The sequence below is a fragment of the Alligator mississippiensis genome, chromosome 3 (genome assembly GCF_030867095.1).
Source record: "Alligator mississippiensis isolate rAllMis1 chromosome 3, rAllMis1, whole genome shotgun sequence".
Lineage (NCBI taxonomy): Eukaryota > Metazoa > Chordata > Crocodylia > Alligatoridae > Alligator > Alligator mississippiensis.
This window is the reverse complement of record NC_081826.1, coordinates 39,797,175-39,824,122: the sequence shown is the minus strand read 5'-3', so window position 1 is coordinate 39,824,122 and position 26,948 is coordinate 39,797,175. Positions and strand designations below refer to the sequence as shown.

Sequence of the window (26,948 nt, the reverse complement as noted above, 5' to 3'; positions counted from 1 at the left end):
TTGGCTCCTGTTCTTGGCAGGAGAAGCGAGGCTATAATAATTTTACCTATTTCAAAAGGATGCTGGCTTTCAGTGCTGGTTTTAAAGATAATATAGCTTTTCATCGCTGGAGTGTAGTGGTGGGGTGTTATGAGCCATTATAAAATACTGTTACAATTTTTAATTTAGCAGTTAATTAAGGAAGCTTGATATTTTTCCTAATACTCAGTTGCCTAAAATTTGTAAATTGCAAAGGGCTCAAAGCAGTTTACAAAAGAGGGCAAGTATAATTAACGCTCTTTTGCCGATTGGAAAACTGTGACACAGGTGGTTCAATAACTCTGTCTTAGACATTCAGCTTCTGCTTGCAATTTTGCAGAATGGTATAAACTTCCTTTCTATTGTATTTCGTGTCATGATGGGTTACACCATTACACCATGACAGTCAAGCATTTGTTTTTCCCCTTCATGTGTTAGATAACAGGCTGTTGATTATTACTAACTCTAAATATGTTTCAAATTACTTCATATCTTCAATGAACTAACCTCCTTGTAGCAGCCTTCCTGGTTAACTAATTCTCCATAGTGAAAGGTTTCCCATAATGACAGGTTTCTCATTTGATTAATTTAGTGTCAGCCAATAGAATATGTATTCTGATATCAACTGTTATTTTATTATCCTTAATATACAATTAGTAACCTAAAGTTATATCTGTGTTGGAACTGGGAAGTTACTGAGTGTGTTTGCTGCATACTACTTTGGGTGTTCAGTAAAGCATATTACTCCATGTCTCACAACAAGCTACTGTTATAAAGCTTTGGTATTTATAATATGTAAAATAAGCCATCTGCTTCCCTTCTAGGAAAAAAGGTTTAGGGCCTTGATTCCACATTGAGTACTTTCATCTCTATTTGAAGTTGTTCAGTAGCTGTGATAGCTCAGCAGCTTTGAAAATCAGGCTGTATGCATTTAAATTTCGTTAGCTATGTGGAGTTAATGGCATGCCTCTGATTACTTACCTGAGCACTTGAGCACAATATCTTTGGCATTATCAGATCTCTATTATCTTGCATAGCCCTGTTTTACATCAGGAACAGCTAGATGCATCTGAAGTACATGCTACTACCTTTTTTCTGACTGTTCTGCAATGAAGTATGCAGGTGGTTAACGAGTTAATCACTTAAACAAATGTAAGTTAATAAGGTAAAGGATGTTTCTGATAATGTAAATAATATTCAATTTAGATGCTGTTATAGATATGATTAATCGTATGCATAGGAGCAAAATTAATTAATTGGACATAATTTTGCTTTTTGATACTAAATTAAAATTTACTGTGAAAGCTTTTTTTGGCAGCAAACAGTACTAAAGTAAAGATTTACTGCACTGTATATATTTCATCTTGGTATTTTGCAGTTGATTGAAGTATTGCCATGAGATGCTTGTGGGAGCTTTTTCATACTAGATGGTTTGGCTCTTGTTCAGAGAGCCATTTTCACGAACTTCTTCCAAACTCTTTTGGTAAATTTACAGGACTTGAAAATAATAGCTAACTTAGTGATTTTTTTTGTTTTGTTTTGTTGCATTTAAACTTTTAGATACATAACGACACACACACTTTCATTTCACTTCAGAAATTTAGCAAAAGGGGACAGCAGACCATGAAGGAGAATATTAAGGGTCACACTGCATTTTTTAATCTTTGCTAAGTCAGGTGACCTTCAATTCCATTTTCCTCTTGATCTTTCCTAAAGTGTGGTTTGGTACAGTCACCACTTCTTTGGGTGCGTACCAACATCTGGGGAGGTTAGGGGAGAGGCTAGATTGAGTTAAAAATGGCACCTGGTCTGAGGTAAGGTGGGATGGGGGGGCTAGTGTGGAGAATTTGGGCAAGCAGGCTGGGGGGGTTCAGGAGGGCAAATAGTATCCATGGAGGTGGTCAGGGGAATCGGGGTCTGCAGAGGATTCAGGGGGGCAGGTGAAGTCTATAGGAGGGATTGGGAGGGTTATGGGGGCAGGGAGAGTCTGCAGGGAGGATTGGGAGGGCAGGTAGGGTCTGTGGAGAGTTGTTGGGGTCCAGGAGGGTTTGGTGGTATTGGGGGGGGATTATGGAGGTCTGTGTGGAGGCTTCTAGGGATTGAACCCACCTGCTCCCAAATGAACAATCCTCCCCACCCCTGCATCCTGCCTGTCTCTCTCCCTACCTCGACTTACTTGCTCAGCTACCAGCACTGGTGATTGCTGGTACAACTGGCACCAGGAGCAGCTTGTGGGATGGGGGCTGGCTAGTCCATGGTGGTGGTGGTGGGGGCTGGGTGGCTAAAAATAGACCAGTGCCGGGGGGCAGGGTAGGAAAAGCACAGCCCTAGGGCTGGGGCCAGTGGCTAGGCTTTCCCAGCCCTGGGGCTGTGCTGGGAATTGTACAGAAGTTCAGGTAAGTTAGATTGGTCTAAAAATGGCCAACCCAACCTAAATTAGGCGTACCTCAGAGGTAGATTAATTTAAATTGGGTTGGCCATTTTTAGGCCAATCGAACTGTCCTGAATGTCTGTACTGTTTGCACTTTTATATCAATCTAATTAGTGGGATATGCTTTCCTGGAATGTGTTGGGTGTGCCTAGCAGTTAGATCCAGTTTTTATCGCTAAGGCTGAACCCTGAGCAAAAAACCATTAGGCCAGCTAATCTCACAGCTACAGTTTTGCCTATGGGGCCCAGTCAGTTTCCATGAACAGTTAATTTATTGTTTTGGTTAAATTTATGACCGACAAGTTACATTTGCAGTTTACAAACCTACAAGCTTATATTAACTAATATGACCTGTTTAGGCAAAATACCAAATGCCTCCAAGAAGCACATATTATTGTTTATTAATCCCTCTGGTTCTGGCTGTCACAAAGATTTAATCCCACCCATGAATGAGCTCTAGCTCTTCTTCAGATTCTAAGAAATCTACCTGCTCTCAATATGATTGCAGACTTTGTCTAACCAGGCTACTCAGATCTCTGTCTGGTTGGGAGCAGTAATCTCGCACTGTGGCTTTAGATTCTGCATGTATATAAACATAAAGCGATACAATATTTTGGTGTCATCTTTTTTAGTTTTGGCTAGAAGGGTGAAGAGCTGAAGTATGATTCAGCTATGGCTTTCAGGTTTTTTTTGTTCTGGATTTTCCAACTGCCTTAAAGTTCCCTTTCAACTCCAGGCAGGACTGACTTCCTGATTAGCACTGTGGGAAGGCAGATTGTTTGTTTATTGGCTGTTTGACCTTCAAGTTAAGAACCCTTGGAGTACGGTTCTAAGTACACAGCTGATTCGTTTTGAGAGATGACAAACCTGTTTTCCTCAAATATTTAAAGTTAGGTCTTTGAAGGAGAAAGGTTAGTATGTTGGCTTATTGTGCTTCCTATTCCTATTTTATGGTTAGGACAAAGTTATAATATTTACAATGGAAATGATATAGGGTGTTTCAATATTAAGCATAAGTCTTTGCAGCAATGTACTTGAGAAAATAGATCATTTCTGTACATTTACTGCAGAAACTTGAGAATGCATAATGACTACTGTGTTCCTATATTGACCTTTATTTTTTGAATTGGTCTTTTTAGAACATGAAAATGGATCCAACATTTGTTTTTAGGTCAAATTTGTGTATGTGCATTAAAGAAAAAGGCCTTAAACCAGGGGTCAGCAATGTTTTTGGACTGAGTACCAAAAAACCCGGCAAAGACTTGACTTTGACTTCAAAGATGTTAGTGTGCCAAGTTGGGCAGTGTGTAGGCCACAAGGGACTCAATCCTTGTTGTGGCAGTGCAGCTCTGGCCCCTTCTCCTCTGTGCTCCCTGAGGTGCTCACAAAGTCGCTGCCAGCAATGAGTGGGGCCAGAGTTCCAGACCCCGGTGCAGCCACTTAGAGGCTTGGAGGTGCCTGCTGCGAGCGTCTTGGGCTCTGCACCACCTGGCAGGGAGCCCAGGCTGCTCACAGCTGGCAGCTATGAGCCTGAAAACAGCTACACTGGGATCTAGAACTCTGGTTCCACTTGCTGTCAGCGGTGGCTGTAGGCATGCCTCCAGGAGTATGGCAGGGAAGGGACTAGGACATGGGACATGGGGAGAGGGGTATGGTCCCTACTGGTATTTGGGTGTGGGAGGAGGATCCCCCCACAGTTCCTGTGGTACTGCCCCTGCCTTCAAGCACTTTCCCCCAGCTCTGTGGCCCAGGAATGGAGATGTAGATGAGGGTGGCAGGGCCTAGAGCCACCTAGACAGAGCCCTTCTTGCCCTGTCCTTTGCAGTTGGGCCTAGTGGGATGGAGATGTGCCTTGCTCTGCCCCTCTTCTGCCCCCTGCAGGGATGCTAAGCTTTACTGGCATGCAGCCTCTGGTGGTGGACTGCAGCCCCAACCTCTTCTGCATGGTGCTTCCTGAGTTGCATCCAGCAACAAGCCGGGCTGGGACTCCAGACCTCAGTGCAGCCACTTGCAGGCTTACAGCTGCCTACTGTATCTGGCTTGGGCTCTAGGCAGCTGCTGCCTAGTACGGAGCCCGGGCTGCTAGCAGCAGGACTTGCAGCCTCCCTGCTGCCTGCTGTGAGCAGCCAGGGCTCCATGGCCAACAAAAGCTGCCCAGAACCTGGGCCAAATGTGGCGTGCCAAGCAAAATGGCTTTGCATGCTATGCTTTAGCATGCGTTCCGGGAGTTGCTGACACCTGCCTTAAACTCCTGTATTGTCTGGTTTAACCTAACTGCATTATTTTTTAAACAAAGGTAGGTTTTATAGTATTTTGCTGGTATTCAGTTAGTTATTATGCAAATTCTAAAATTTATAGATTTATATTTAAAATACTTGATGAGGCAAGACTATGACCAGAATGAATCTCTACCTTTCTCCAATGGAAAAATTAAACCCCTCAAGTTTGTATTGATTAACTGCTGAAAAGTTGGGAAGTACATAACACTATCTGTAAGCCAACCACACTACTTTTTTGCCTTGTGTGCATATGTTATAACAAACATTATTATACCGCAAATATTATTATATGTTTCACAAATATAATATAAAAGGTTTTTGCCATGTTTGATTTACTGGTACAGATGTGTCCAAACTAAATACACCATAACACATCTTGTATAGCAAATTAAGTGTAACAACACAGATTAATAGTGAAAATTTGCTGATATACATAGGTCCATCTATATTTTTAGTGAATTTAGTTTTATAATTATAGCAGAGTAAAATGTGTCTTAAGAAATCTGTTCATAAAGATGTAGTGGATCATTGTAATGCTGTAAGTATTGTTAGGGTACAGATCTGAGAAATGACAACAGGTGACAAAGAGCTAAGGTTATAGAAAAAAATGTACATGTTACCTTTATATAAAAAGTCATGCTTACATTATGTGATTCTGTGTCCTCCTTTAGTAGCTAGACTAGACATACATTTTAACTTGTGTCAGCTGTCTTTGAACAGACCTGATTTTTCTAGCTTAGGTTGTAGATGTTCATTAAATCCAGAGGTCCTGGGCTCAAGCCCTTGTAGTTGATGATGACATTCCATGTAGGGGGGGCATTGTAACATTTAGATTAGAGGTGTACTGATATATCAGTTGCATATCGGATTGGCACCTATAACAGGAAAATTAATGTTATCGGCAATTGGCTTTTTTGGGGCTGATAATGTCAAAATGTCTGGGAAGAGGCTGGCTTAGCAACCCGCCATCTTCCCGCACACAGATCTGTGGGGGCACGTCCCTGATGCCACCCCTGGGATGCGCGCAGCAGCAGGGAGCTGCCCTCCCTTCCCAGGCCCCTCTGCCCTGTGGACAAGCTTCCCGCAGCTCGGTCCCACTCCTGGCCCAAAGATCCAGTTCACTGCTCTGTCTGGGCTGTGCCTGCCCCTGCCCCATTCTCTCCCTCACTGTGGGTGCCTCTGTCTGCCCCCCCCCCCCCTTTCCCCTCCACAGACTTACCTGCAGGGTGCAGCTCTCCAAGCTGCCTGGCTGCTTTCCTGTAAATCAGCTATCTCATTGGTATTGGCTATTGGTATCAGCCAAGAAAATCTTTATCAGTGCACCCCTAATTTAGATGTCAAGTGCTAATAAATTGCCTTTGTTTACAACCTGTTTCTTGGGGAGAAAAGTATATGATGTAGTAATTAAAGATTGCTTTGCTTTATAATGCATAGACACAATGGCTGGATCCAAATGTGCAGTCACGTGCGGTCAAACCTCTTTTCAGTGCAACAAACTGCATGTGTTGCACATTAAACCATGAGTCCCACTGCTAATTTGCAGTGCTGGAGCATACTTTGCTTCTGGGATTTCCCGAATAGCAAAAAAACAAACAAACAAAATAACAAGTGGCGGAAAGCACACCGAAGTGCTGTGTGCCAGGACAAATGAGAAGATGGGAGAGTACACTGCTCTGGGCTGCCCCCACATCCTTTAAATGTTACAGTCCTGGGCTTCCTGCTCCCCTGTCTTGGTGTGCTGTGGTGCCCCCACACTGAGGCACCCTGTGACCCAGCCAGCTGCTGGTCTGGGCTCAGCGTACCTTGCGACGGGGGTTCTACATGCCTTAGCATGGGGACTTCACAGCAGAGCTCTTGCACTGAGGCATGCAAAGGTGGGAGCAACCAGCGCAGGGCTGCCTGCTTCCCCATCTCAGGGCATGCTGTGCCCCAACCAGCCAGGGGGGTGGCTGGCTGGGTCATGGTGCCTCAATGTGGGGTCTCTGTAGCGCACAGAATGGCAGGCCTGCTCCCCCGTCTCCACCTGCCCACTTCCCAGCTGACCAGAGCATAGGGTGCCTCAACATTGGAGCTGCCTGCCGGCTAGCCCTGTGCTGAGGCACCCTGTGTCCCAGTCAGCCCCTGCTCCAGCACATGGAGCAGTGGGACAATGTGTCTTGCTGCAAACTGCACCAGCAGGGGCATGCACTGCAGCACAAAGTAGCATAGTGGCACAAATTTGTGCCGATACTACTTGTGCTGCTGCAAACACATGCCCCTGCTCATGTGGATGCAGCGATTGGGAGAGAGTGAAAGCTTATGTGGGTCACTAGAAGAGAATTTCTTGATTTTTTTTTTTTTTTTTCCCTCTCCCCCCTCCTTTCCCCCTCCATTCGTCTTCAATATTCGTATTCAATATTAACTTTTTGTTCCCCCTGGGTTGTGTCATGAGAGAGAGAGAGAGAGTGTGTGCGTGTGTGTGAGAATATGGCATAATACTTTAAGGTCAAATTATGGACAAGTTTCGCTTAGGGACGCATGATGTGAAAAAAAGACTAGTTTAGATAATACAGACCAGCTTGTTTACATAATTGTGATTTTTTTTTTTTTTTTTTTTTGCTTTTCTTTTGGGGATATCCTGAAAATGCATATACAAAATTATGGCAGACAAGGTTCAAAATTATAAAATTCATAGCACTCATTTGGGTATATTCTGGATAATGATTTGGACTGTAGGTTTGGTTCAAAAAGAATATGAATAATTTTGACCTGGAAGAGAATAACTATAGAGATTAATTTACATTTCATATTGCCCTTTAAATGTTTTAACCATTGAAAGTTGAGTTAAAATTTAATAGTAATTTTTATTTATTTTTAAATACAGTTTAAAGAGAAAACCTATCTGTTCAGTTAAAAACCTTTCATGAGTATAATATTTTAAGTGAGGAAAGCTATAAGAAGATAGTATATTTTGTTTCAGATGTTGTGCATGTTTAAGTGTGTGCGTATATATGTGCATGCGTGCATGTGCTTAAAACATACGTGGGTGGAATTAAGCTCTTATTATAGTAATAGGTGTTAGGGGCTGGCGGGCTGTTGTGGGGTGGAGTGAGGGGCACCAGGAGAGGCTGTGGGGGGCCTTTAATTTTAATCACGGATTTGGGGGGCTTTATCAGAGAATTTGAAATATTTTTATCCGGGAAAACCAGGATCCCTGCCGATCAGAACATATGAAATGTAAGATCGTGTATGTAAAGACTATTGTAAAGGAATCACTACAGTACTGAGCACTGCCATGGTTATTTATTATGGTAGTTATCAAGATATTCACCATACTACACACATTGGGCACTGTGATATGATTTAAATCACAAGTTTGACGCTCAAATAGATGTTTAGTTTTGTTAAGATGAAAGTTATATGCTTACATAACCAGTTAAGTACCCAAGTGTGTAATGGCTTGTTTTAAGTCTTATATTTAGTAAAACAATCCTAAATAAGCAAGATTCCCAGTATATCTGAATATCATCTTGTCTGGGCTGTTTGCTCATGTCATTATTTTCTTGGCCAATAAGACCAGACGGCATTTGAGAAATTAAAGAATTAGTAAAGAAAAAGCCTTCAAATGGCCTTTGAATGTGCTCTGCTTCTGGCTTCAAAACAAAAGGAGCTGGCTGATTCCCTGCAGCAGTCAGAGTGTTATACAAATATCATTGTTTAAAAGCAGTGCATACCCTGAATAAAGATTGCAGAACAAGCAGTAAAATGGAGCATATGACCATGCTAATGTTCAAAAGATGTACTTCCTTCTCACTTCTCAGAAGCTGAAGACATATTAACATAGAAAATAACTGCAAGTTACATTTCAGTAATAGCTAAAGCCATGGGTACCGTAGAAATTCTCTTTGCAAGCTCTCGCAGTCAAGGATAATTGTCTTCCATGATTATTTTATCTGTGTCTCCAAAGATGGTGGATGTGGCCTATTTGGGATTGACAGACTCTATTGCAGCTTGGACATGTGTTTCCTTGTGGGGTAGGTGGCGCTGAATTCTTGATTTGGTCCATGACACGCTGTTTCTGCTATTTATACTTTTCTGTCTCCTGTTGTTGTCATGGGGTTTCAAAGTACTGAGATCCTTGCAGCAGACTCTTCCTCCACTTGGGGCAGTCCTGAGCCATAGTTTCCCACAAGTTGACTGTGACGTTACATTTTTTTTTTTTTAAAGTTGACCTTGAGGATGTCCCTGTAGCGGTTTCTGTGCTGTCCTCTTAAGTGTACACATTGGCTGAGCTGGGAGAATAAAACTTTCTTCGGGAGTCTGAAGTCAAACATCTGGATTACATGGCCGGTCCAACCAAGTTGATGTTGGATGAATTCTACAACTTTTGTTTTTGCCTGAAAAGCTCCAAATTGTTATTACACTGTATTATGTGTAAACAAGACAGCTTGGTCTGGTGGGTAGAACACTGTTCCGGGTCTCAAGAGAGCTTCCTTTCAAATATCTGCCACCAGCCTGCTTGATAACCTTGGATAAGTCACTTCTCCTTTCCCTGTCTGAAAAATGAAAAAATGTCCTCCTTTTGTAAAGTGTCTTGAGAGATATTGATACAAAACCTGTATGTAACAGCTAGATATTTGTATACTTCATTTTTCAAGCCCTTACTATAACACATTTCAAATTTCCCTCTCCTGTCATTCACCTCCAAGAGAAAACACCTTAAAAATCATATGAACTGTAAATGTGTGATGTTTGGTAAACTCAAATTGACATAATCTCAAAACCTGTTTAAAAAAAGTGAAAAAAAGCAAACTATAAATTCATGTTTTATTAGAGAACAGATGGTTTTAGCTTTCCAGTAGTAGTAAGGGATTTATAGACAGAAATTATTTTGTAAGATTTCATATCTTAATTGTCACAGGTAGCTGGAATTGTGACCAGATTAGCTACCATTTCATAATAAAGGTGTTTTCTTGTTTTGTTTTTCCTTCTGTAAGAAAGGGTTGGTATTGTATGCAGTTGAATTTCTTTGAAAGTGTGACTGGTGAGATACATGAGCCTAGAAAAGATTCTGTCCCTATATAGAGAATAAGTAAACTGTTTTAAAATAAAGTTCAATTCATGTATGTTAAAAGTGCAAAGCTTTTGTGGTAATTTCCTGTGAGTACAAGTAGTTTTCTCAATTTTTGCAGGAAGCCTTTTAGAAATATTTGCCATACACCAAAATACATGTAAAGAATCCTAGATGACCTAATGACTTATTGGTTTGTGTTTCATGTGATTGGAGTCTGGCAAACAAGCTACAGTAGCAGATGTTATTAATAGGCTATGGGTATCAATTAAAATATTCTGAGCAGTAGATTTAGTAAGTAGAATAATTCTGTTTTTTGTCAGGTAGTTGACGCTAAGTCTCTTGTAAGCTGTTTAACAGTGTGGTCTCTACTATTCAATAATATTGTTGTAAAGGTTATACTGTACTTAAAAAAATAAGATGCATGCTTTTCTCCTTACACACTTAATACTCCCTCAGCTTCTCTGTTCGGCATTATATAAGATTACATGATGATTCCAAATTTTTCATTTTCCCACACTTTTTTCCCCCAAGTTACTTTTAAATCTGTTATCTCCACCCTGTTGGCCAGTTTTTAACCTTTAAGTTTGCATATGTTCAGAGTACAGAGTTGAACACCAGACAGTAACAGTCCTTTCTCCCTTTCAGAGATGTTTATATATTTTGTTTCCCCTGGGCACTCAGATTAATTTCTTGATGACACTCACTTTCCTTCTTTTTATTAAATCTTTACTCTTTCTTTCATTAGAAATTAGACCAGGGATGACAGAAGAATTAACTTCTTTTCCAGAAAGAACTACTGCCAGCATCTAATAAAAGAGGAATTTACGGCCCTTTATTTTTAGCTAGAAGTACTTTGATCAGACAGTAACAAAGTCAGTTTTATTTAGTAGAGTTGCTCTTCTTTTTTCAGTTCCCCTGTAAGAAAAAATATTATACTGTGGTCTCTTGAAAAAACAATAAATATTGAGGGATTTTTAAAAATATCAAATGGTTTAGAAGTACATTGTTTTTTAATTGACCAACCAGGGACTATTTAGTTTAAATCAAATTGATTTAAATCATGATGTAAATTACTAGTCCAGAGGCCACCATTTAATCATTGTTTTCTATAAAAAGTGCATTCTTGTTGTTTGATATCCTTTATTCATTTAACTTCTTGAAGCTTTCTACTTTTAGAGAAAGGTAAGGGCTTGACTTTGTGTACACAAGCTTGAAGAGAAACAAGAGTGCTGATAGGTAGATAATCAGGTCTGTTATCTCTCATCTCCATATAATGCTATTAACAAGGATGTTATCTTTGGAGACGCGAATCCACAGTTTGAGAACTGAAACTAAGCATCACAGAGATGCTTTATGGGAACTTCTAGACCAGGGGCTTGCAATTATTTTAGGCGGAGGGCCGCTTACTGAGTTTTGGCAAGCCATTGAGGGCCATGTGACAGGCAGCCAGGGGCAGATCAATATTAATTTTCTAAATTTTTTAGGGGCCCCACAGGCCACATTTTTCCCACCTCTGTTCTAGACCGAGCACTGAGTCCCATTGACTCCTCATTATTGACTCCAAGATGAACATGGACCGACAATGCGAGAACACGGTCAGTAGGGCTAACTGTATCTTTTTCTGCATGCGCAGATGCATCACAAGGAGGGCCAAGGAGGTGATCCTCCCCCTCTGTGCAACACTGGTCAGGCCGCAGCTGGAGTACTACGTCCATTTCTGGGCGCCGCACTTCAGGAGGGATGTGGACAACATTGTGAGGGTCCAAAGGAGGGCCACTCGCATGATCTGGGGACAGCAGGGCAGACCCTATGAGGAGAGGCTACGGGACCTTAACCTGTTCAGCCTTTGCAAGAGAAGGCTGAGGGGGGACCTGGTGGCCATCTATAAACTTACTATGGGGGGGACCAGTGGTGTTTGGGAGAGACCTTGTTCCCCAAGCGCCTCCCAGAGTAACAAGGAATAATGGCCATAAGTTGCTAGAGAGTAGGTTTAGACTAGACATCAGGAGGCACTACTTCACAGTCGGGGCAGCTAGGATCTGGAACCAACTTCCAAGGGAAGAGGTGATGGTTCCTACCTTGGGGGGTCTCTAAGAGGAGGCTCAACGTTTACCTGGCTGGGGTCATTTGAGCCCAGTTTTCTCTCCTGCCCAGGGCAGGGGGTTGGACTAGAAAATCTATAAGGTCCCTTCTGACGCTACATCTATGAATCCATTGAGTAGAGTGGTTTTCTTTAATCTTTACTAATCTATAGAGGAGTCTCTGGGAACCCCATAAATTGGGCCCCTAATATAGTCTTATTTAGGCACCCTGTTTGTCCTTACTGGTCAGCTGTGCACGGCAAGGTACCCAACACCTATAACCATAAGGGCTAATTGTGTGGCTCCAAATCCTCCCCTGTACCATGCCTCATGGGTATTATGGTAATGTTGTTCCTCTGTTGGGGCCTTGGCCTCCTTGGCCTTCACCCCTTTCATCATGCTGGGCCTTCTAGCCTAGGCCCACTGTGTCAGACCTGGCTTTGAGGCACTAGCTTCAACCTGTTGCCTTCAGACACCAGGCCCCTGGCCTCTGTGTGCCAGGTCCCGGGCCCCTGTGTGGCTGTGTTCCTTCAGCATCAGGTGCTTGGCCACTGTCTTGCTGTGCCACTCTCGGGCACCGGGCCCCTGGTCTCTGTGCGACTGCCCTCCTCTTGAGTGCTGGGCCCCTGGCCCCTATCTCGCTGTGCCCTTGCACTCCGCCCCTCTTTTGGGCTCAACAATATCTCAGGCCTTGAGCCTGCTCCTGGCAAAGCCCAAGGTTATTGTGCACCTCCCAGGCACCAATGGGACCTCCGTAACCACCCTTTTACAGTCCCAGTCCAAACCACCAGTATAAACAGTAACGTAAACATAAGCCCCCAGCCTGTAGCATAAATAACAATAGTGAAAGCAGCCCCCTGCCCCTTTAGGACAGCAAACCTTCCCTCACCCTTGGGCTGGTGTACCTCACAGCCTGGCTCCTTGTGAGCTCCCCCAGCCTCAGTGTTCTCGTAGGTGGCAAAACAATCAGACTAGCGTCCTTGGGTTCTCTCCTGAGCGGGAGTTCCCAACCCTGCAGCTAGCAGGACTAAACTGACTTGCCAGCCCAAGCCAGGTTTCTGTACTCCCAGGGCTCCCTGTGAAATGCACAGACCTAATGTCTTTATAAAAAGCTATTTCAAATAGCTATATAGAAGAAAAAACTCTGTTTATGACAAAGTTTGCTACTGGCATTAGATAAGAAATTAGTGCTGAAGAATGGGATACCAGCTGGAACAGTAATTTGCAGAATAATAAAGTAAAATCATTTTAAAATCCTGTACTGATTACATCTCACCCCACTTAAACATATTTATGGTATAGGAACACGTAAAAGTTGGAAGGAGTGTGATTGGTTGGGAGAATTCTGTTGCACATGGTGGACTCATCCCGAAATTAAACAGTTCTGGAAGATGGTTGGAGACATGATGAGAGAAATAGCAGAATACCAACTATCAGATAATCCCTTAGGTTGGATCCAGATGTGCAGGCACATGTGGTTTATGGTGCTGCAAACCTCTGCAGTGCCACAAACTGCACAAGTTGCACCTTAATCAGTTGTGGCACTGCTGATTTGTCAGGACAAAATTTGCTATTGGGATTTCCTGGTAGCAAAAAAACAACAACATACAAAACAAACAAAAAACGAGAAAAAAGTGGCGCTAACCATGCCAAGGTGGCTCAAGCCACGTCTCTGCGTTTGTGTTGGGACAAACACAGAGATCCTGTCTTCATGCGCTATGGATTCCCCGTGCTGAGGCACCCTGTGCCCCAGCCAGCTGCTCGCTATAACAACTTACAGCGGCCCTAAGTTGTTAGAGAGTAGGTTCAGACTAGACTTTGGAAGACACTAATTCACAATCAAGGCAGCTAGGATCTGGAACCAACTTCCAAGGGAAGTAGTGCTGGCTCCTACCTTGGGGATCTTTAAGAGGAGGCTCGACGATTACCTAGCTAGGGTCATTTGATGCCAGTTTTCTCTCCTGCCCAGGGCAGGGGGTTGGACTAGAAGGTCCGTTCTGACCCTACATCTATGAATCCCTGGCTGGCTGAGGTACAGAATGCCTCAAGATGTGGGAGCAAACAGCCTGGGGCTGGCTGCTCCCCTGTCTCCCAAGTGCCTCTGCAGTGGAGCCCCACACTGAGGCACCTGGTGCCCCAACCAGCCAGGGAGCAGCTGGCGGGGCACAGTGTGCCTTGAGACGGGAGCAGCCAGCCCTGTGTGCCAGTAGACAGGGGAGCAGTAGTGTGCCTGCTTCCCCATCTCAAGGCGCACTGCTTCCCAGCCATCTGCTCTTATTACACACTGCTCCCCAGCTCTGCAGCTGGATGTGACTCAATGTGCCTCAGTGTTGGGGCTCTGCAGTGGAGTCCCCGTGCTGAGGCGCACAGAGACAGGGGAGCAACCAGTCCAAGGCTGCTTGCTTCTGTGTCTCAAGGCACACTGTGCCGTAGCCAGCCAGGGAATGGCTGGCTGGGGTGCAGGGTCTCTTGGCATGGGGGCTCTGCAGTGTGCTGCTTGCTCCCCCGTCTCCACCCAGAGCTGCCTACCCCCATCTCCATATTCTGCTTCCTGGCTAGCCAGGGCACAGGATGCCTCAGAGCAGGAGATGGCTAGCTCCTGCTGAGGCACCCTGTGTCCCAGCCAGCGCCGTGCTGCACACCCCCCCCCCCCCCCCCCCCCCCCCCCGCAGCACATGGAACAGCGAGCCACTGTGTCCCACTGCAAAACACATGGGCAAGAGCCTGCACTGTGGCACGAATTACTGGCACAAATTTTGCTGCTACTATCTGTGCTGTTGCAAAGGCATGCCCCTGATCTTGTGGACATGGCCTTAGTGTCCTTACTGAACCTTCCTAAGAACACTGTAACATAAAAGAATCATAAGGAATTGGTCACACATCTTCTAGTGGCTGTAAAAATTACAATTGTAAAAGACTGGAAGAAAAGTGACACTCCTAAAATCACTGATTTAGTTTCAAAAAGTTTGGAAAATTTTAGTAGTAGAAAAGTTGTCCTATAAAGTTAGCATTCTACAGGAGAGAAGGAAAAAAGATGCTTAGTTGGAAATTTGGTGGGAATTTTTGGAATTTGTTAAATAAAATCTTCTGCCTCCAAACCAGAAAGTTTGAGGGGGAAAAAAAAATTTAAATACTGATAGAAAGAGAAAGTCCCGTAAATACTGCTGAGGGTCTCTGAGACCTGGGAGGAATGGAACTGGAGGTATGCCTGACAGTTGGTGGCAGGGCCAGGGAGGGGGCAGAGACTGTCAGGGGACAGGCAGGGGCAGAGGCTACAGGAGGGGAAGAAGCTGCAGGGGGACAGGCTACAGGGGCATAGGTGCTGGGGGGCAGGTGACAGGGGCAGGCATGGGGGGGTGCAGGCACTGTTTGGGGAATAGGTTGCAAGGGGAGGGGGGGATAAGTGGGGGGGGCAAGGAGCCCCCCACACATCCAGGTGTCTGCACCCTTTACCACATATCCCCCTGTCACTGCTTTCCCTGCTGTAGCAAGGTTAATATGCAATTTAAATGTTATGGTTTGGTGGTGTTGTGCACCCTAAAATGTAATGGGAAATTAGTTTTATTTTGGCAGTGTTTTAAATTGGTGTGTTTTGTATGCAGCCAAAACAATTTTTTAATGCAAAAAAATATAAAAGTCTGACAAGTTTGTACAAGCATGTTAAAATGCTTATATTAAGACAGTTAAAAAGTATTACCATTTTTTTAGGTAGTTCATTCTTCATAATGCTGGGGATGAAAATTGCTACAAACAACAAGTATAAAGTCTTAAGTAATTTATAAAGTAGTGGGGGCTTTGTGGACATGTGGAAGAGGAAACATGTTTCAGATACACTTGATTAGCATGGTAGTGATAATCTTACAGCATTGTAAGCTGTAACAGCTGTAACACTGTAACAGCATTGTTGTCTTTTAGTAGAAGTGAGAGACTTATGCATAAAACTTTTTATTTTCTAGTGTGGTTTTCATATTGTAATTTTGATGTTTGTATTTCTATGGACTCTTTTGATTATTACCTCATAAGGAAAGCAGGGATCAGTCTTGGGAAGGGTGACCTCCAGGAAACGCACTCAAACACAACAGAATAGTGGTACCGGTGATTCTTGAGATGAAAATCTTCTATTACTACTGTACTTTTGTCTTTAGTCTCCTCAACACTGGATTTGAGAGGAAGGTGACTTTGGGTCAGCTTTTTAAGTGTTCCTGGCCCCCAGTACAAGTATTCAGTCTCTTGTTTTTAAGATGTGATTTTCAGCGAGGGTGCTGTGGCACCCTGGGGTGCCTTAATCCTTTCAAGGATGTGTTGGGGTGCCTCACAATGTTAGCATTGTTAAATATATGACCTTGATTCACAGGATAAACCCAGAGATTTCAAACAGGAATTCATAATGTTAAAAACATTCTGACCTGCTTTGGTCTTTCTCAGTGCTTTGCAACAGGAGAATTCTATTTTTTTGTAGTAAAAATGAATGAAAACTCAGAGCTGGCATTTTCCAAGGGGTGCCTTGAGCCTAAAAACGTTGAGAACCACTGTTCTAATCAGCCCAAAGCCTGTTCCTCTATAACACAAGGGTTTAGCAATTAGCTTCTGCATACTTAGTGGGAAGTTTTATAAGGCCTTTCTCCTGTCCTGGGGTTATTCCCAATTTCTTGGCAATGACAGTAGGATTTAGGGTTTTGGGGCCCTGCTGTAGGCATCATGTTAGTTGCCTTTTGGGGCTTGGAAGTTCATTTTTTTTCTTGCTGCCACTTTGCTCTGGGCAGTGTAAGATTTTCTTGCTTTCTTTCTCAGTAGTCTAGGGACCAGGTGGGTGGATTATGTTGTAAAATTAATTTTTATTACTGCTTGACAGGTGCTTACTTCAGGTAATTGTTCCACAGGGCTCCAGTTTTCTACTAAACTACAATAGAAAGCAGGCTAAGAGAAGGTATAGCGTTATTAAGGGTTAGCAGTTTCACTTTTAAGTCGCACCCTATTTTTTTAATATTAAGATTGTTAAAAATTGGGAAAAGGAGGTTAACAGTACCTTTGTATCTCTGACTTAAATAAAATTGGAAGGTTTAGTCATGAAAGGGAATAACAAGTGAAATTAAGTGTTGTCTAAATTATGAGTTCTGTGGTCCAGCACTGGAATATTGCCTCTTGCAGTGGTGCCACAAATCATGGAGCTAGAGTTCCTACAGGCTACTAATCATGCAACGTATTATTATGGATCTGGACCCCACTGTGGTAGACACTGTACAAACATCAAGTGGTTTCAAAATGGTTAGATTAAGGAAAGTTAAGGTTGTTTGTTTTTGTTTTTAAAAGCTTAGCATTAGGAAAAAAACATCATGAAGCATTGAGAAGAGTGACATCTCTTTCGAATAGTCCCTTATTTGTGGAAACCTCATTTTGATTTTAACGGTTAAAAGGTGCTTATCCAATGTGGTGGGTGGTCTGATAACTTTTTTTTGAAACCCAATAAATAAATACTTCATATAGTCCTGTAAATGACTCATCTCCCACTTAATGCTCAAACATAAGACCGTTTAATATATTTACAGTACTTTCTCTCTCTCTCTCTCTCTCTCTCTCTCAAAAAAGAAAAGAAATAGAATTCCTGGGCAAATCATCACTGCCAAATAACCAGACTTTGCTTTGTGTTTTAGATATATAAATTTGTAACTGTATCAATAAAACATTGTGTTCGGTTAACACCTATACATGTATAACGGTGTTTCATTTTAATTGTGGATTTTGGGTTTTTTAATTGGAGAGCATTTGCAATGTTTGTTTTATCAGAGAATTTGTGATTTTTGAACAGAGATAACCAGGATCCCTGGTGATTTTCTTTCAAACTGTTTCTAAATCACCTGGGAAATCTCTCAAGATGAATGTTTGCTGTACTATTTTTAGAGTGTAAGAAATGTAGCTCCTTTCCTTCCCAGTGAAATAATCCCACTTTTAGCAGTATTATATATCTTGCTGTCTATTTAATTGTTTCCTTTTTACTGTAGATTTTAAATGACCTTTTAATTTTTATTATATAACGAGCATGTTTCATTTTATTGTTCATCAGTTTGAAGTAATCAAACTGCTGTTAAATATTCCAAGGAACTGAGATTTATAGCTCTTCTGTTTAAATTGAATAAAACAAAGGCACAGTGTATTTGCTAAGCTTGTGTTTTTAATTTTAATTTTACTGAAGTAACAATAAAATTAGTTGGCTTTTTATCAAGCTTCAGTTTGATTTTTAATATCTATAAGCAATAAAACATTTTGTAAAATTTGGTTACTTGTCCTTTACTTTTACAAGTGATCAGAAAGATAATAGATATTGTAATCTCCCATTTAAGGTTGCATAGGATTTCAGCAATGTACTTTGATTGTATTAATATATTTTACCTGTTCACAACTGTGGCATTACTCACCCACCCAAAAGTAGTACTCATCCCAGGTGTGTGGCCAACTAGAATTTGGCAAGATTAAAGTAAAGTGTTTAATTTGTTTTTTACATATTAATGCATCTAGGTTTATGCTAGCATAATGGCACTCCTTTCGTGATACTACCAATATGTAGCAAAATCTTACATACAATTGATTTTTCAGATGATTCTAGAAGTTGTCTTTTTCTCAGGTTTCTGTGTTTAAGAGAGTGCCGAATATCAACATATCCATCTAATAGGAAAGTTGCTGTTTCCTGAAATTACTTTCATCCATTGATAAGAATAGGGTTCACTGTCAGGGGCTTCTGCAAGTAACAGTTTAAATTATGATTTGTCTGCCAATTGGTGGTGAAAATCCTTTACTTTTTTGTTTACAATTGCTACTGACTTGGAAAGGAAAGTAGGCTTATCATTCTAGCAACACTAAATGGAAGATGAGTAAGAAGGTATGGGGAAAGGATTTTGGGGGGAGTAGGGTTCAAAACGCTGATTAGGAACACATTGACTTACATAAACTTGCAGAATGGTTGTTGCATAATAGTCAGTTGGAGTGTCAATATAATTTCTTGATGTGATAAAAGCAATGTCAATTGTGAATTCCATTTCCCCCCATTTTTAAAAGTAATGACATTTTTACTTGGTTTCTGAAATATTCTTCTATTTGCAGCAAAGCCAAATGATCCCCAAGAGAAAACATTCTTCTCCCATGAAGTATTCTCAATAGTCATCTTGGAAGCCTTGCAAATTAAACAAAGCCTGTATTGCTGAAGCATATGTTTGAAATAAGAAAAAAATCTAAAATTAATTGAAAACAAAAAGTTGTCTGTATTAAAATAAAATAGTTAATACACTAGAGACAAGATCATAGAAAGATTCTCATCGTGTGTGTTCTAGTGCTATCGAATATGACTTGTACTTGACACAGTAGCAACAACCGTTTTATATTATCATATATTTCAGAAGACAGATTTAACTCACGAAATGATCATTTTAATTTACTTTATCCACCCTGTGGAGGTGTACACCATGCCATGGTCTATACAACATTACCATGGAACCTCTGGCTTGAAGTGCTTAGGAAAAAAGGCCTGATTCTACAAACATTTATGTAGATGAATAACATTACATGACAGAATTATATGCATCAGAGGCATCTTGGGGTCCTGGAACAGCTCCCATGTACAGGGGCACTGTTGACTTCCAGTTGCTACTGTGCTGCCTGTGTGATGGTGCAGCTTTAGTGGCAGCTTTTTCTGTGCATCACCTCCCTTCCTCCCCTCTCCCTTCCTGGTTGGTGCCTGGGACCACCCCACTCTAGTTACACCACTGATGTGCATCACAACCTAAAACATCAGGGTCTTAAATTATGTCTAGTGCTAAAAGTAAACTTAAATTATTTTGAAAGCTCTACTTATTGCATACTTACTTTACAAAATGGGTTGTAGCAAATGATGTCTTTTTTGCTTTCTTTAAAGATCAACACTTAACTACCCATGTCTTTTTTTTTTACAGCTGTTAAATAGCCACTGTTATTTATAACAACTCCTATTCTTGCTGAAATGCACATGCATTTACATGCTTCAGTGAAGTAGGTTTGATAACGACAGTTTTAGAATATACCCTTCATCCTCCTCCCCTTGCCCCACACCTTTCCCCCAGTATAATTGTTTGTCTAACTTTAAAATGTTTGTCATCTGGTGTGAGCTAGATTTATTAGACTGTAGTAGTTTTAGTTCATTTTGGCTGGGATGTTTATTATGACATCACTGTGATCTATATACGGTGTGTGATTTCAGTTGGTTCCAGTGTTAAATATTTTCATAATTATGCTAGTTTTGGCAGTTCATTTGGAACTTTTTCACATCTCTTTAATGAACATGCTTTACTTTTGGGCTTATGAGATGGCCACATGTTTGAAAAATTAATAGCGTGCTTTTAAACTTAACGTTGAGCAGAAGTGTACAACTACAAAAAACTTTGGGATGAAAGTAGGACTGTGTGGGAACATAGTTCCTCTAAGGTCATGGCCACAGTAGTTATCTTTTAGTAACTAAAAAAATATGACATTTGTTTGGTAAAATATTAATAGCAGTTTGTAAAATAATTAATTTTAAAATAAAATACTCAGTGTAAAAGTTTCAGGAAACGAATGCATATTATCTAAATCTAAATAGCATTATTTTAAACGAATGTTACATCCTGTTGAATCTTTTACAGGGCAGAGCAAAATATGTATTGTTAAAGTAGTTATGTCTGGGAATGACTAATAGGTGGCTATTAATTTCATAATAGTCAAATATATGTAATTTCAAAACTAATTTTTGTGCATAGTTTTGTCAGCATCTTAAAGTTTGGGGGTTTTTTTACTTCTATGTTTATCCAATGCACTAAACAAATGATTGCAGTATTTTGTTGCAATAACACTCACTGTTAAGGAAAATGAATGCTATAACAAAAAAAAGAGATTTTATTTTTTTTAACTGAACTCAGTCACTTCTGTTTATCTGTATTTAAACATTGGAAAGAGAAGCTTTAAATAAGCTATAGAGGAAGAAGAAAATGCTTTAAGGTATTTTTGAAGAGGAATAAGGACTAATAAACGAAGAAGAATAAGCATCAATACATTCTGTACTGTTTGCATTAGACTTAAATATGTGCAATTCTCTGTAGAAGGCCAACAGCACATGCAAAATCTTAAATGTCATGTGACTTGTGAGTATGCATGCTGGTCAGTAAAAAATCAGAAAAGTAGGTCTTAACTGTGTTGATCCTGGCTGCATTTAAGAGCTTTAAAAAAAAGAAAAGCAATACCGATTTGAATATAATCTGTCTTTGTGTTGGCAGCCAACATAAATATCCCAGGGTAAGCATCATATGATAGTAGTAGGTCACACCAGTAAGTAGATCTACCACAACATTCTGTTCAAGTTGTGAGCTTGGGAAAAAGGGAATTACAAAAATCAAGCCTTGTGGTTGCCAGGGCATCTCTTGTTTTTGTAAGGTCAAAAGATAAATATAAATGAACTGACTCCTCTGTACGATCCTTTGCTAACATCCTGGCTGCAGTGAGCTTTATACAGAAATATAGAGGAAGGGGCTGTTAGAATGTTGTTCAGCATTCTCATTTTTGGTCCTTTTAAGAGGAGTGGTACTCCTAGCCTTTTTGAAACACCAGTGCATTCTTACTTCTGAAAAGCAGATTTGTTGCCTTTAAGGCTAGGGACAGAAATTGCACATAAACCAGTATAAATGAACAGGAACTGGTTCAAATCTGTAACACAACAAAAGTTCATTGCACATAAACCACTTCCAAAATGGCTGAAACAGGTTTACGAGAAACCTGGATGGATAATTTACTTCAATTTAATTTAATCAGACTTTACTGATTTAGGTTAAATTGGCTTATTGAACTTCTATCCCCTTCACATTCAAGTTAACTCAGTGACCACTAGCATCCCAGGATGCTTTGCACCTCCCCCACAAACCACCCCTTCCAGGGTGAGCAGGCTAGCCTTGGTCCAAGCTGTCTGCTCCAGGTGAGCAGGGAGGTGTGCTCTAGCATCCCCAGCTTCTGGCCTGAACTACTTCAGGCATATGGCTGCTTTTCTTGAATCAAAAGTGAATGATGCTTACTTGCTGATTGGTTCACTCTGTGCAGCTTAGAGTGACCTGCAAACATTGAATCATTCAGCCTGGAGATTTTGACTGTCTATACTTAGCCCAAATTATAAACACTTGTACCTTCTAGAAGGGTTTGGGAAACTTTGTTCTCACTTATGCAATGCTAGAAATTATAAAATTTTCCTTCCTTGTTTTTTTTCCATTTCTTAAATATGATCTGGAAATAAAATAAAATTCCTTTGAGTGTTTTTGAGACTTTGAGACAGATATTTATGTACGTCTTCAATACTTTTTGTTGAGGAAAACTTGAATAGCCAAGAAACTGGGTGTTAGGGTCTACTTGAATAATTTGTATAAGGCATTAAACAAAGCACATTAGAAATCCAAACAACATTATGGTGCTGTCTGAGGACTGTTTAGATCAGTGATTCAGCTGGTTGTGGTGCTTTGAGATCCTTTCAAAGGTACTGTGGGGTTCCATGCAGTTTTAGCACTGTTAGGTGTGCAAATGTGAATCACAAGATAAATCTAGAGATTACAAATAGAAATCCATACTTATGGTCTTTTTGAGTTCTTTGCAGCAGAAAAACTGCTATATTTTTCTGTAGTCAAAATAAGAGTGAAAACTAAAAATTGGCATTTTCTGAGTAGTGCCTGCAGGCCAGTAATTACATTTTTTTATAACAGTTTCTTACCAATAGCTTCATAGCAGAACTTCTGTACATATATCCCAGTAAACCCTTGTCATCTGGGTAGCACCGTGTTCCAGTGAGTAATTACGGCTGCTAAGCAGAGATCATGTTGTTGATTTGAGTGGGGAAGGATGTCTGAAGGTGTAAGATACTGCAACTTCCCTAATGGAAACATGGGTCAAGATAGGCATAACTGTTTCCCTCTCTTTCTTCCTTGTAACATTAATATCCTTGAAAGAGGCTCTTTATCAGCATTTCTTGGGTTTTCTAACATTTGTGTCTTGGCAAGTAAATCTTATTCTGGAATGTACCTGCAACCCTAATGCCCATATTGTGACTGTGTATTGCAATTATTTATTTTATTTTATGTTATGAATAAGCCATGTTTTCTATTTTTAAGCTACAAGAGGTAAATTAGTGATTTAAGATGTTAAGATGAACAGTGGCTTCTTTTGTCTTATCTATTTTAGGGTAGTTTTAAGGTTTGCTTTTTTAGGGTGTTGAGATTAATATGTTGCTTCATGAGAGGAAAGGGTCTGAAGAGCACTTTATTCCTAAAAGCTTGTCCATCTCTCCCAAATACCTTTTGTTGGACCAACTGTGTATCACAAAAAACCCCCCTTGCATCTTGTACATTTCTTGGACCATCATGGCTACAACAATACTCCAGCTCTACTTGCTTCATGGGGCAATTTCAAATAGCTTTATTTTAGAAAGGATGTGGCTGACATTACAACTGTTCTAGGTTTTCATGAGCAAATTCTTAGTCTGATAAAAGCAGATAGTTTCTCAAATTTATTTTGTAGTATATGGGCTTTTATTGAATGTTTAGGGATGCTTTACCTGAACTGCAGTTAATTTAACAAATGTAATACAGTAACATAATTTCAGTAAAACTTACAACTTGTGATCCAATTTTAACTGTTTAATACTTTCTAGGTGATCCCAAACTTTCATATGAAATTCTCATGTATAAATACACTAACTGTGATCTCAAGGAATAAAATTGACAAGTATTTTAAGTCTAGTAATAGTAAATCCTTATAGTTGGTTATTTTTCAGACACATTTTCTTTCACACTGTTAGACTAATTCAGATGAATTATTTTGGCTAATATACAGGAAGACCATGAGAGCTGTGGTTCCAGTTCAAACCGTAGTACCACAGAGAGTGCAAAATCAACGGTGAAACCACGCCGAATCCAGCAAGCTTCTCCTTCTGATCCTGATTTACCACCAGGTAACTTGTATTTTTCATAAAGTGGACTGTTTTTATTTGCATGATTCTGTTAATCTTACATAGCAACAGATTAATATTTTTTCATTACCTTGGGCCAAAATGGTCAAAATTAGGTTCCAAAATCCATATTTAGGTTCCTATGGGTGGCCTGATGATTTAGAAGAGCTGAGTATCCACAGATCAGGTCCGTAGAATCTTGGGGTAGTCTAAAATACAGCTGCATTAAAATGAAATTCAAATCTAAAAAATAACATCCTTTCCATTTTTGCTTTCATTTTTATTCAGGTAGGGTTTTGCTATTATGTCCTTATTTTTCCTTATCTGAGTACTGAAATTTTAATAGTCTAAATCTTTAAAGGTACCACCTATACATAGTTTTTTGTTCATAGGTCTCATATTCCTACAAGACAACTCAGAACTCCCCAGGCTCTTAAAAATTTGGACTTTTATTGGTTGGGCGTGAACTCTTCCACTGTCTATCCTCCCTCCCCCCCTCAATGCAGCTGCTTTGGATTCACCTTGAACCTTGTCAGCCAATTCTTCTGCCCGCAGGCAATGTAAGAGCCCTCTTACAGGTGCTGCACACCAAATTTTATCTTCTACTGTTCTGGCTTTTTCAGTTGTTTTATTTCAGACAAGTCTTTTGCATTTTTACATACAGTTTAGTTGCTAAGTTAGTTCTGTCTGTAGTCTCCAGTTCATGTAGGGATTCCAGAAGCACTGCTGCACCAGAGAATACTAAACCTGAGATTTTGCCTGTGTATTAGTAGAAGCATCAGTCAGTTGCTTTCTGTTTGAAGCATTTGACCTGACTGAGCCTGAGGACATTTACTTGGTCCTTAAGCATCTCTGTTTAATTAGACTGAAGTTGGAGGCTTTGCCTGTGTTACCCGTCTCTGTGTGTAAGTGGAAGACAGTTACTTTGTCAAAATGAAATGTCCCAGTGTTCAGGATGATAAACTATGAGAAGCTTATTTTTAATTTCACACACTAAGAATTTTGTGATTTGAGGTGAATTTGAGATTGCCTTCTCCTTTGGGCTCTTTTGAGGCATCCTGTGTGGCATTCTCTCTCTCTCTCTATCTCCTTTGTTCTCCTTTTCTCTTTTCTTTTAGGGGGAGACATCTTGGGAGGAATCTTGTGTCATCAAATTTTTAGAATCTTAAAATTTGGGGTCTTAAGATGTGGGTCTTTATGTGCCTTTGGTAGCAGATGGCTCAAGTTGGCATTTGTTACATTTCTCTAGCTCTCAGAAGAGAACATTAAAGTTGGTGCACAGATTACTTTGTATTGAAGAGTTCCAACCTTTATGTAATGGAGTATGTATACAAGATGGAGGCATTTACGCCACTGCCTCTGTGTTCTTTACACAAGGGATACAAGTTCTAGATAGCATGATGATATGCTGTTTCTTCTGATTTCAGCATATTGACAACTGTGCAGGCAATGGTTTTAGAGGCTACCTTGATATTTTGGTGTTGAGAGATGTTGGGTGCTTAACTTGTTTGGAAATACAGGCCCAATGTGTCTGCTACCCTGCCCTTTGGCCCATTGTGTCTGCTACTCTGGACAACACTTCATCTTGTTGATATTGCTAGAGTTTTACTTGCTGTGTCCCGCCTGAGCACCAGCAGGGTTCAGAGACCTACTCATTCTTCTGGCATGGTTTTTGTGATTTGGATCAGGATCAAAAGTGCCTCAATAGTCATGGGATGTAGGTTGTAGCTGTGTTGGTCTAAGGACATAGGCAGATAAGGTTCCTTGGGTGAATCTGATATCTTTTATTAGATCAACCCAAATAGTTGGAAAATAATTATTAAGCAAGCTTTCGGGTTCAAAAACCCTTTGTCAGGCTAAGGAAGTTTCAGCAGTTGGTGTGTGCTCTTCCTGGATGCAATGAAAAGTAAAGAAGCCAGCGGCTGGGCTGGTCTGCATGCAAGACAGGTAGTCAGTGAAAATGTAGATTGAGGAGTCAATGGGTGAGAGACAGGCTGGGGAGGGGGAGGGAAGAGAGAGAACGGGGAGGAAAGTGGAGAGATACCTGGGGAGTCAGATGTCAGTCAGGTTATAATATGTCATAAATCCAATGTCTGTATTTAGTCCGTGATTTTTAATATCCAGGAGGTTGATGAAGTGGAGTTCATAGGCTTGTCTCTGGGAAGTGTTTTGTAAGTTTCCTTTGAGGATCAGGACTGAGAGATTGGAGAGAGAGTGGTTTTCTTGTGAGAAATGTGCCCCCACCGGTAATTGGGTATTTCTGTCTTTGATAGATTTCCGGTGTGCATTCATTCTGGTGTGCAGTTGTTGTTTGGTCTCTCCTGTGTATTTTCCATCTGGGCATTTGGTGCATTGGATGAGGTATATTACATTTCTGGAGGTGCAGCTGTAAGATCCTGGGATGCTGATGGCTCTGTTGTGGGGTGTAGTGATAGTGGGGGTGGTGGAGGTGTGTTGGCAGGTTTTGCATTTCTTGTCATGGCACGGTCTGGATCCTTTTGGTGTGTTCTGGGGTTGAGGAAGTTTGCTTCTGGTGATAAGTTTAGCGAGGTTCGGTGCTTGTTTGAAGGCTAGGATGGGCGGCTGTGGGAAGATCTTTTTGAGAATAGTGGCTCTTTCTAGTATGGGTTGCAATTGTTTGAGGATTTTCCGTTCAGGTTCAAGGGAGGGGTGATAGGTCATAACCAGCGGTGTGCGATTTTGGGGGGGGGGGGGGGCAGTTTTCTTCTGTACTGCAGCAGTTCTTCACGTGGTATCCGGGTGGCTCTTTCAAATGTGCGATCTACCTCTCTGGAGGAGTGTCCTTGTTGGGTGAAAGCCTTTTTAAGATTGGTGAGGTGGCAGTCCCGGGTGTTCTCTTCAGTACAAACACAATGGTATCTGAGGGCTTGGCTGTATATCACAACTTTTTTGGTGTGTTTAGGGTGATTGCTGGTTCTGTGCAGATATGTATGTTGTTCTGTGGGTTTCTTGTATAACGTGGTCTGTATTTTATCATTCTGGATACTGATCATCGTGTCTAAAAAGGAGATGTTGGTGCTGGAGTATTCTAGAGAAAGTCAGATGGAGGGATGGTGACTTGAATTTCTGATGGAACTCAATCAGAGATT

At 41.0% G+C, this 26,948-nt stretch overlaps 1 protein-coding gene across 2 annotated transcripts in view; it reads left to right on the top strand.

Moving 5' to 3' along the window:
• VPS13B (vacuolar protein sorting 13 homolog B) overlaps positions 1–26,948 on the top strand; it is an 877,527-nt gene that overhangs the window by 39,994 nt on the left and 810,585 nt on the right. For both annotated transcript variants that reach the window (XM_059723846.1, XM_006263597.4), the window contains one exon: positions 23,724–23,841. In XM_059723846.1, coding sequence (XP_059579829.1) covers positions 23,724–23,841 — 118 coding nt within the window. The remainder of the gene's footprint in view (positions 1–23,723; positions 23,842–26,948) is intronic.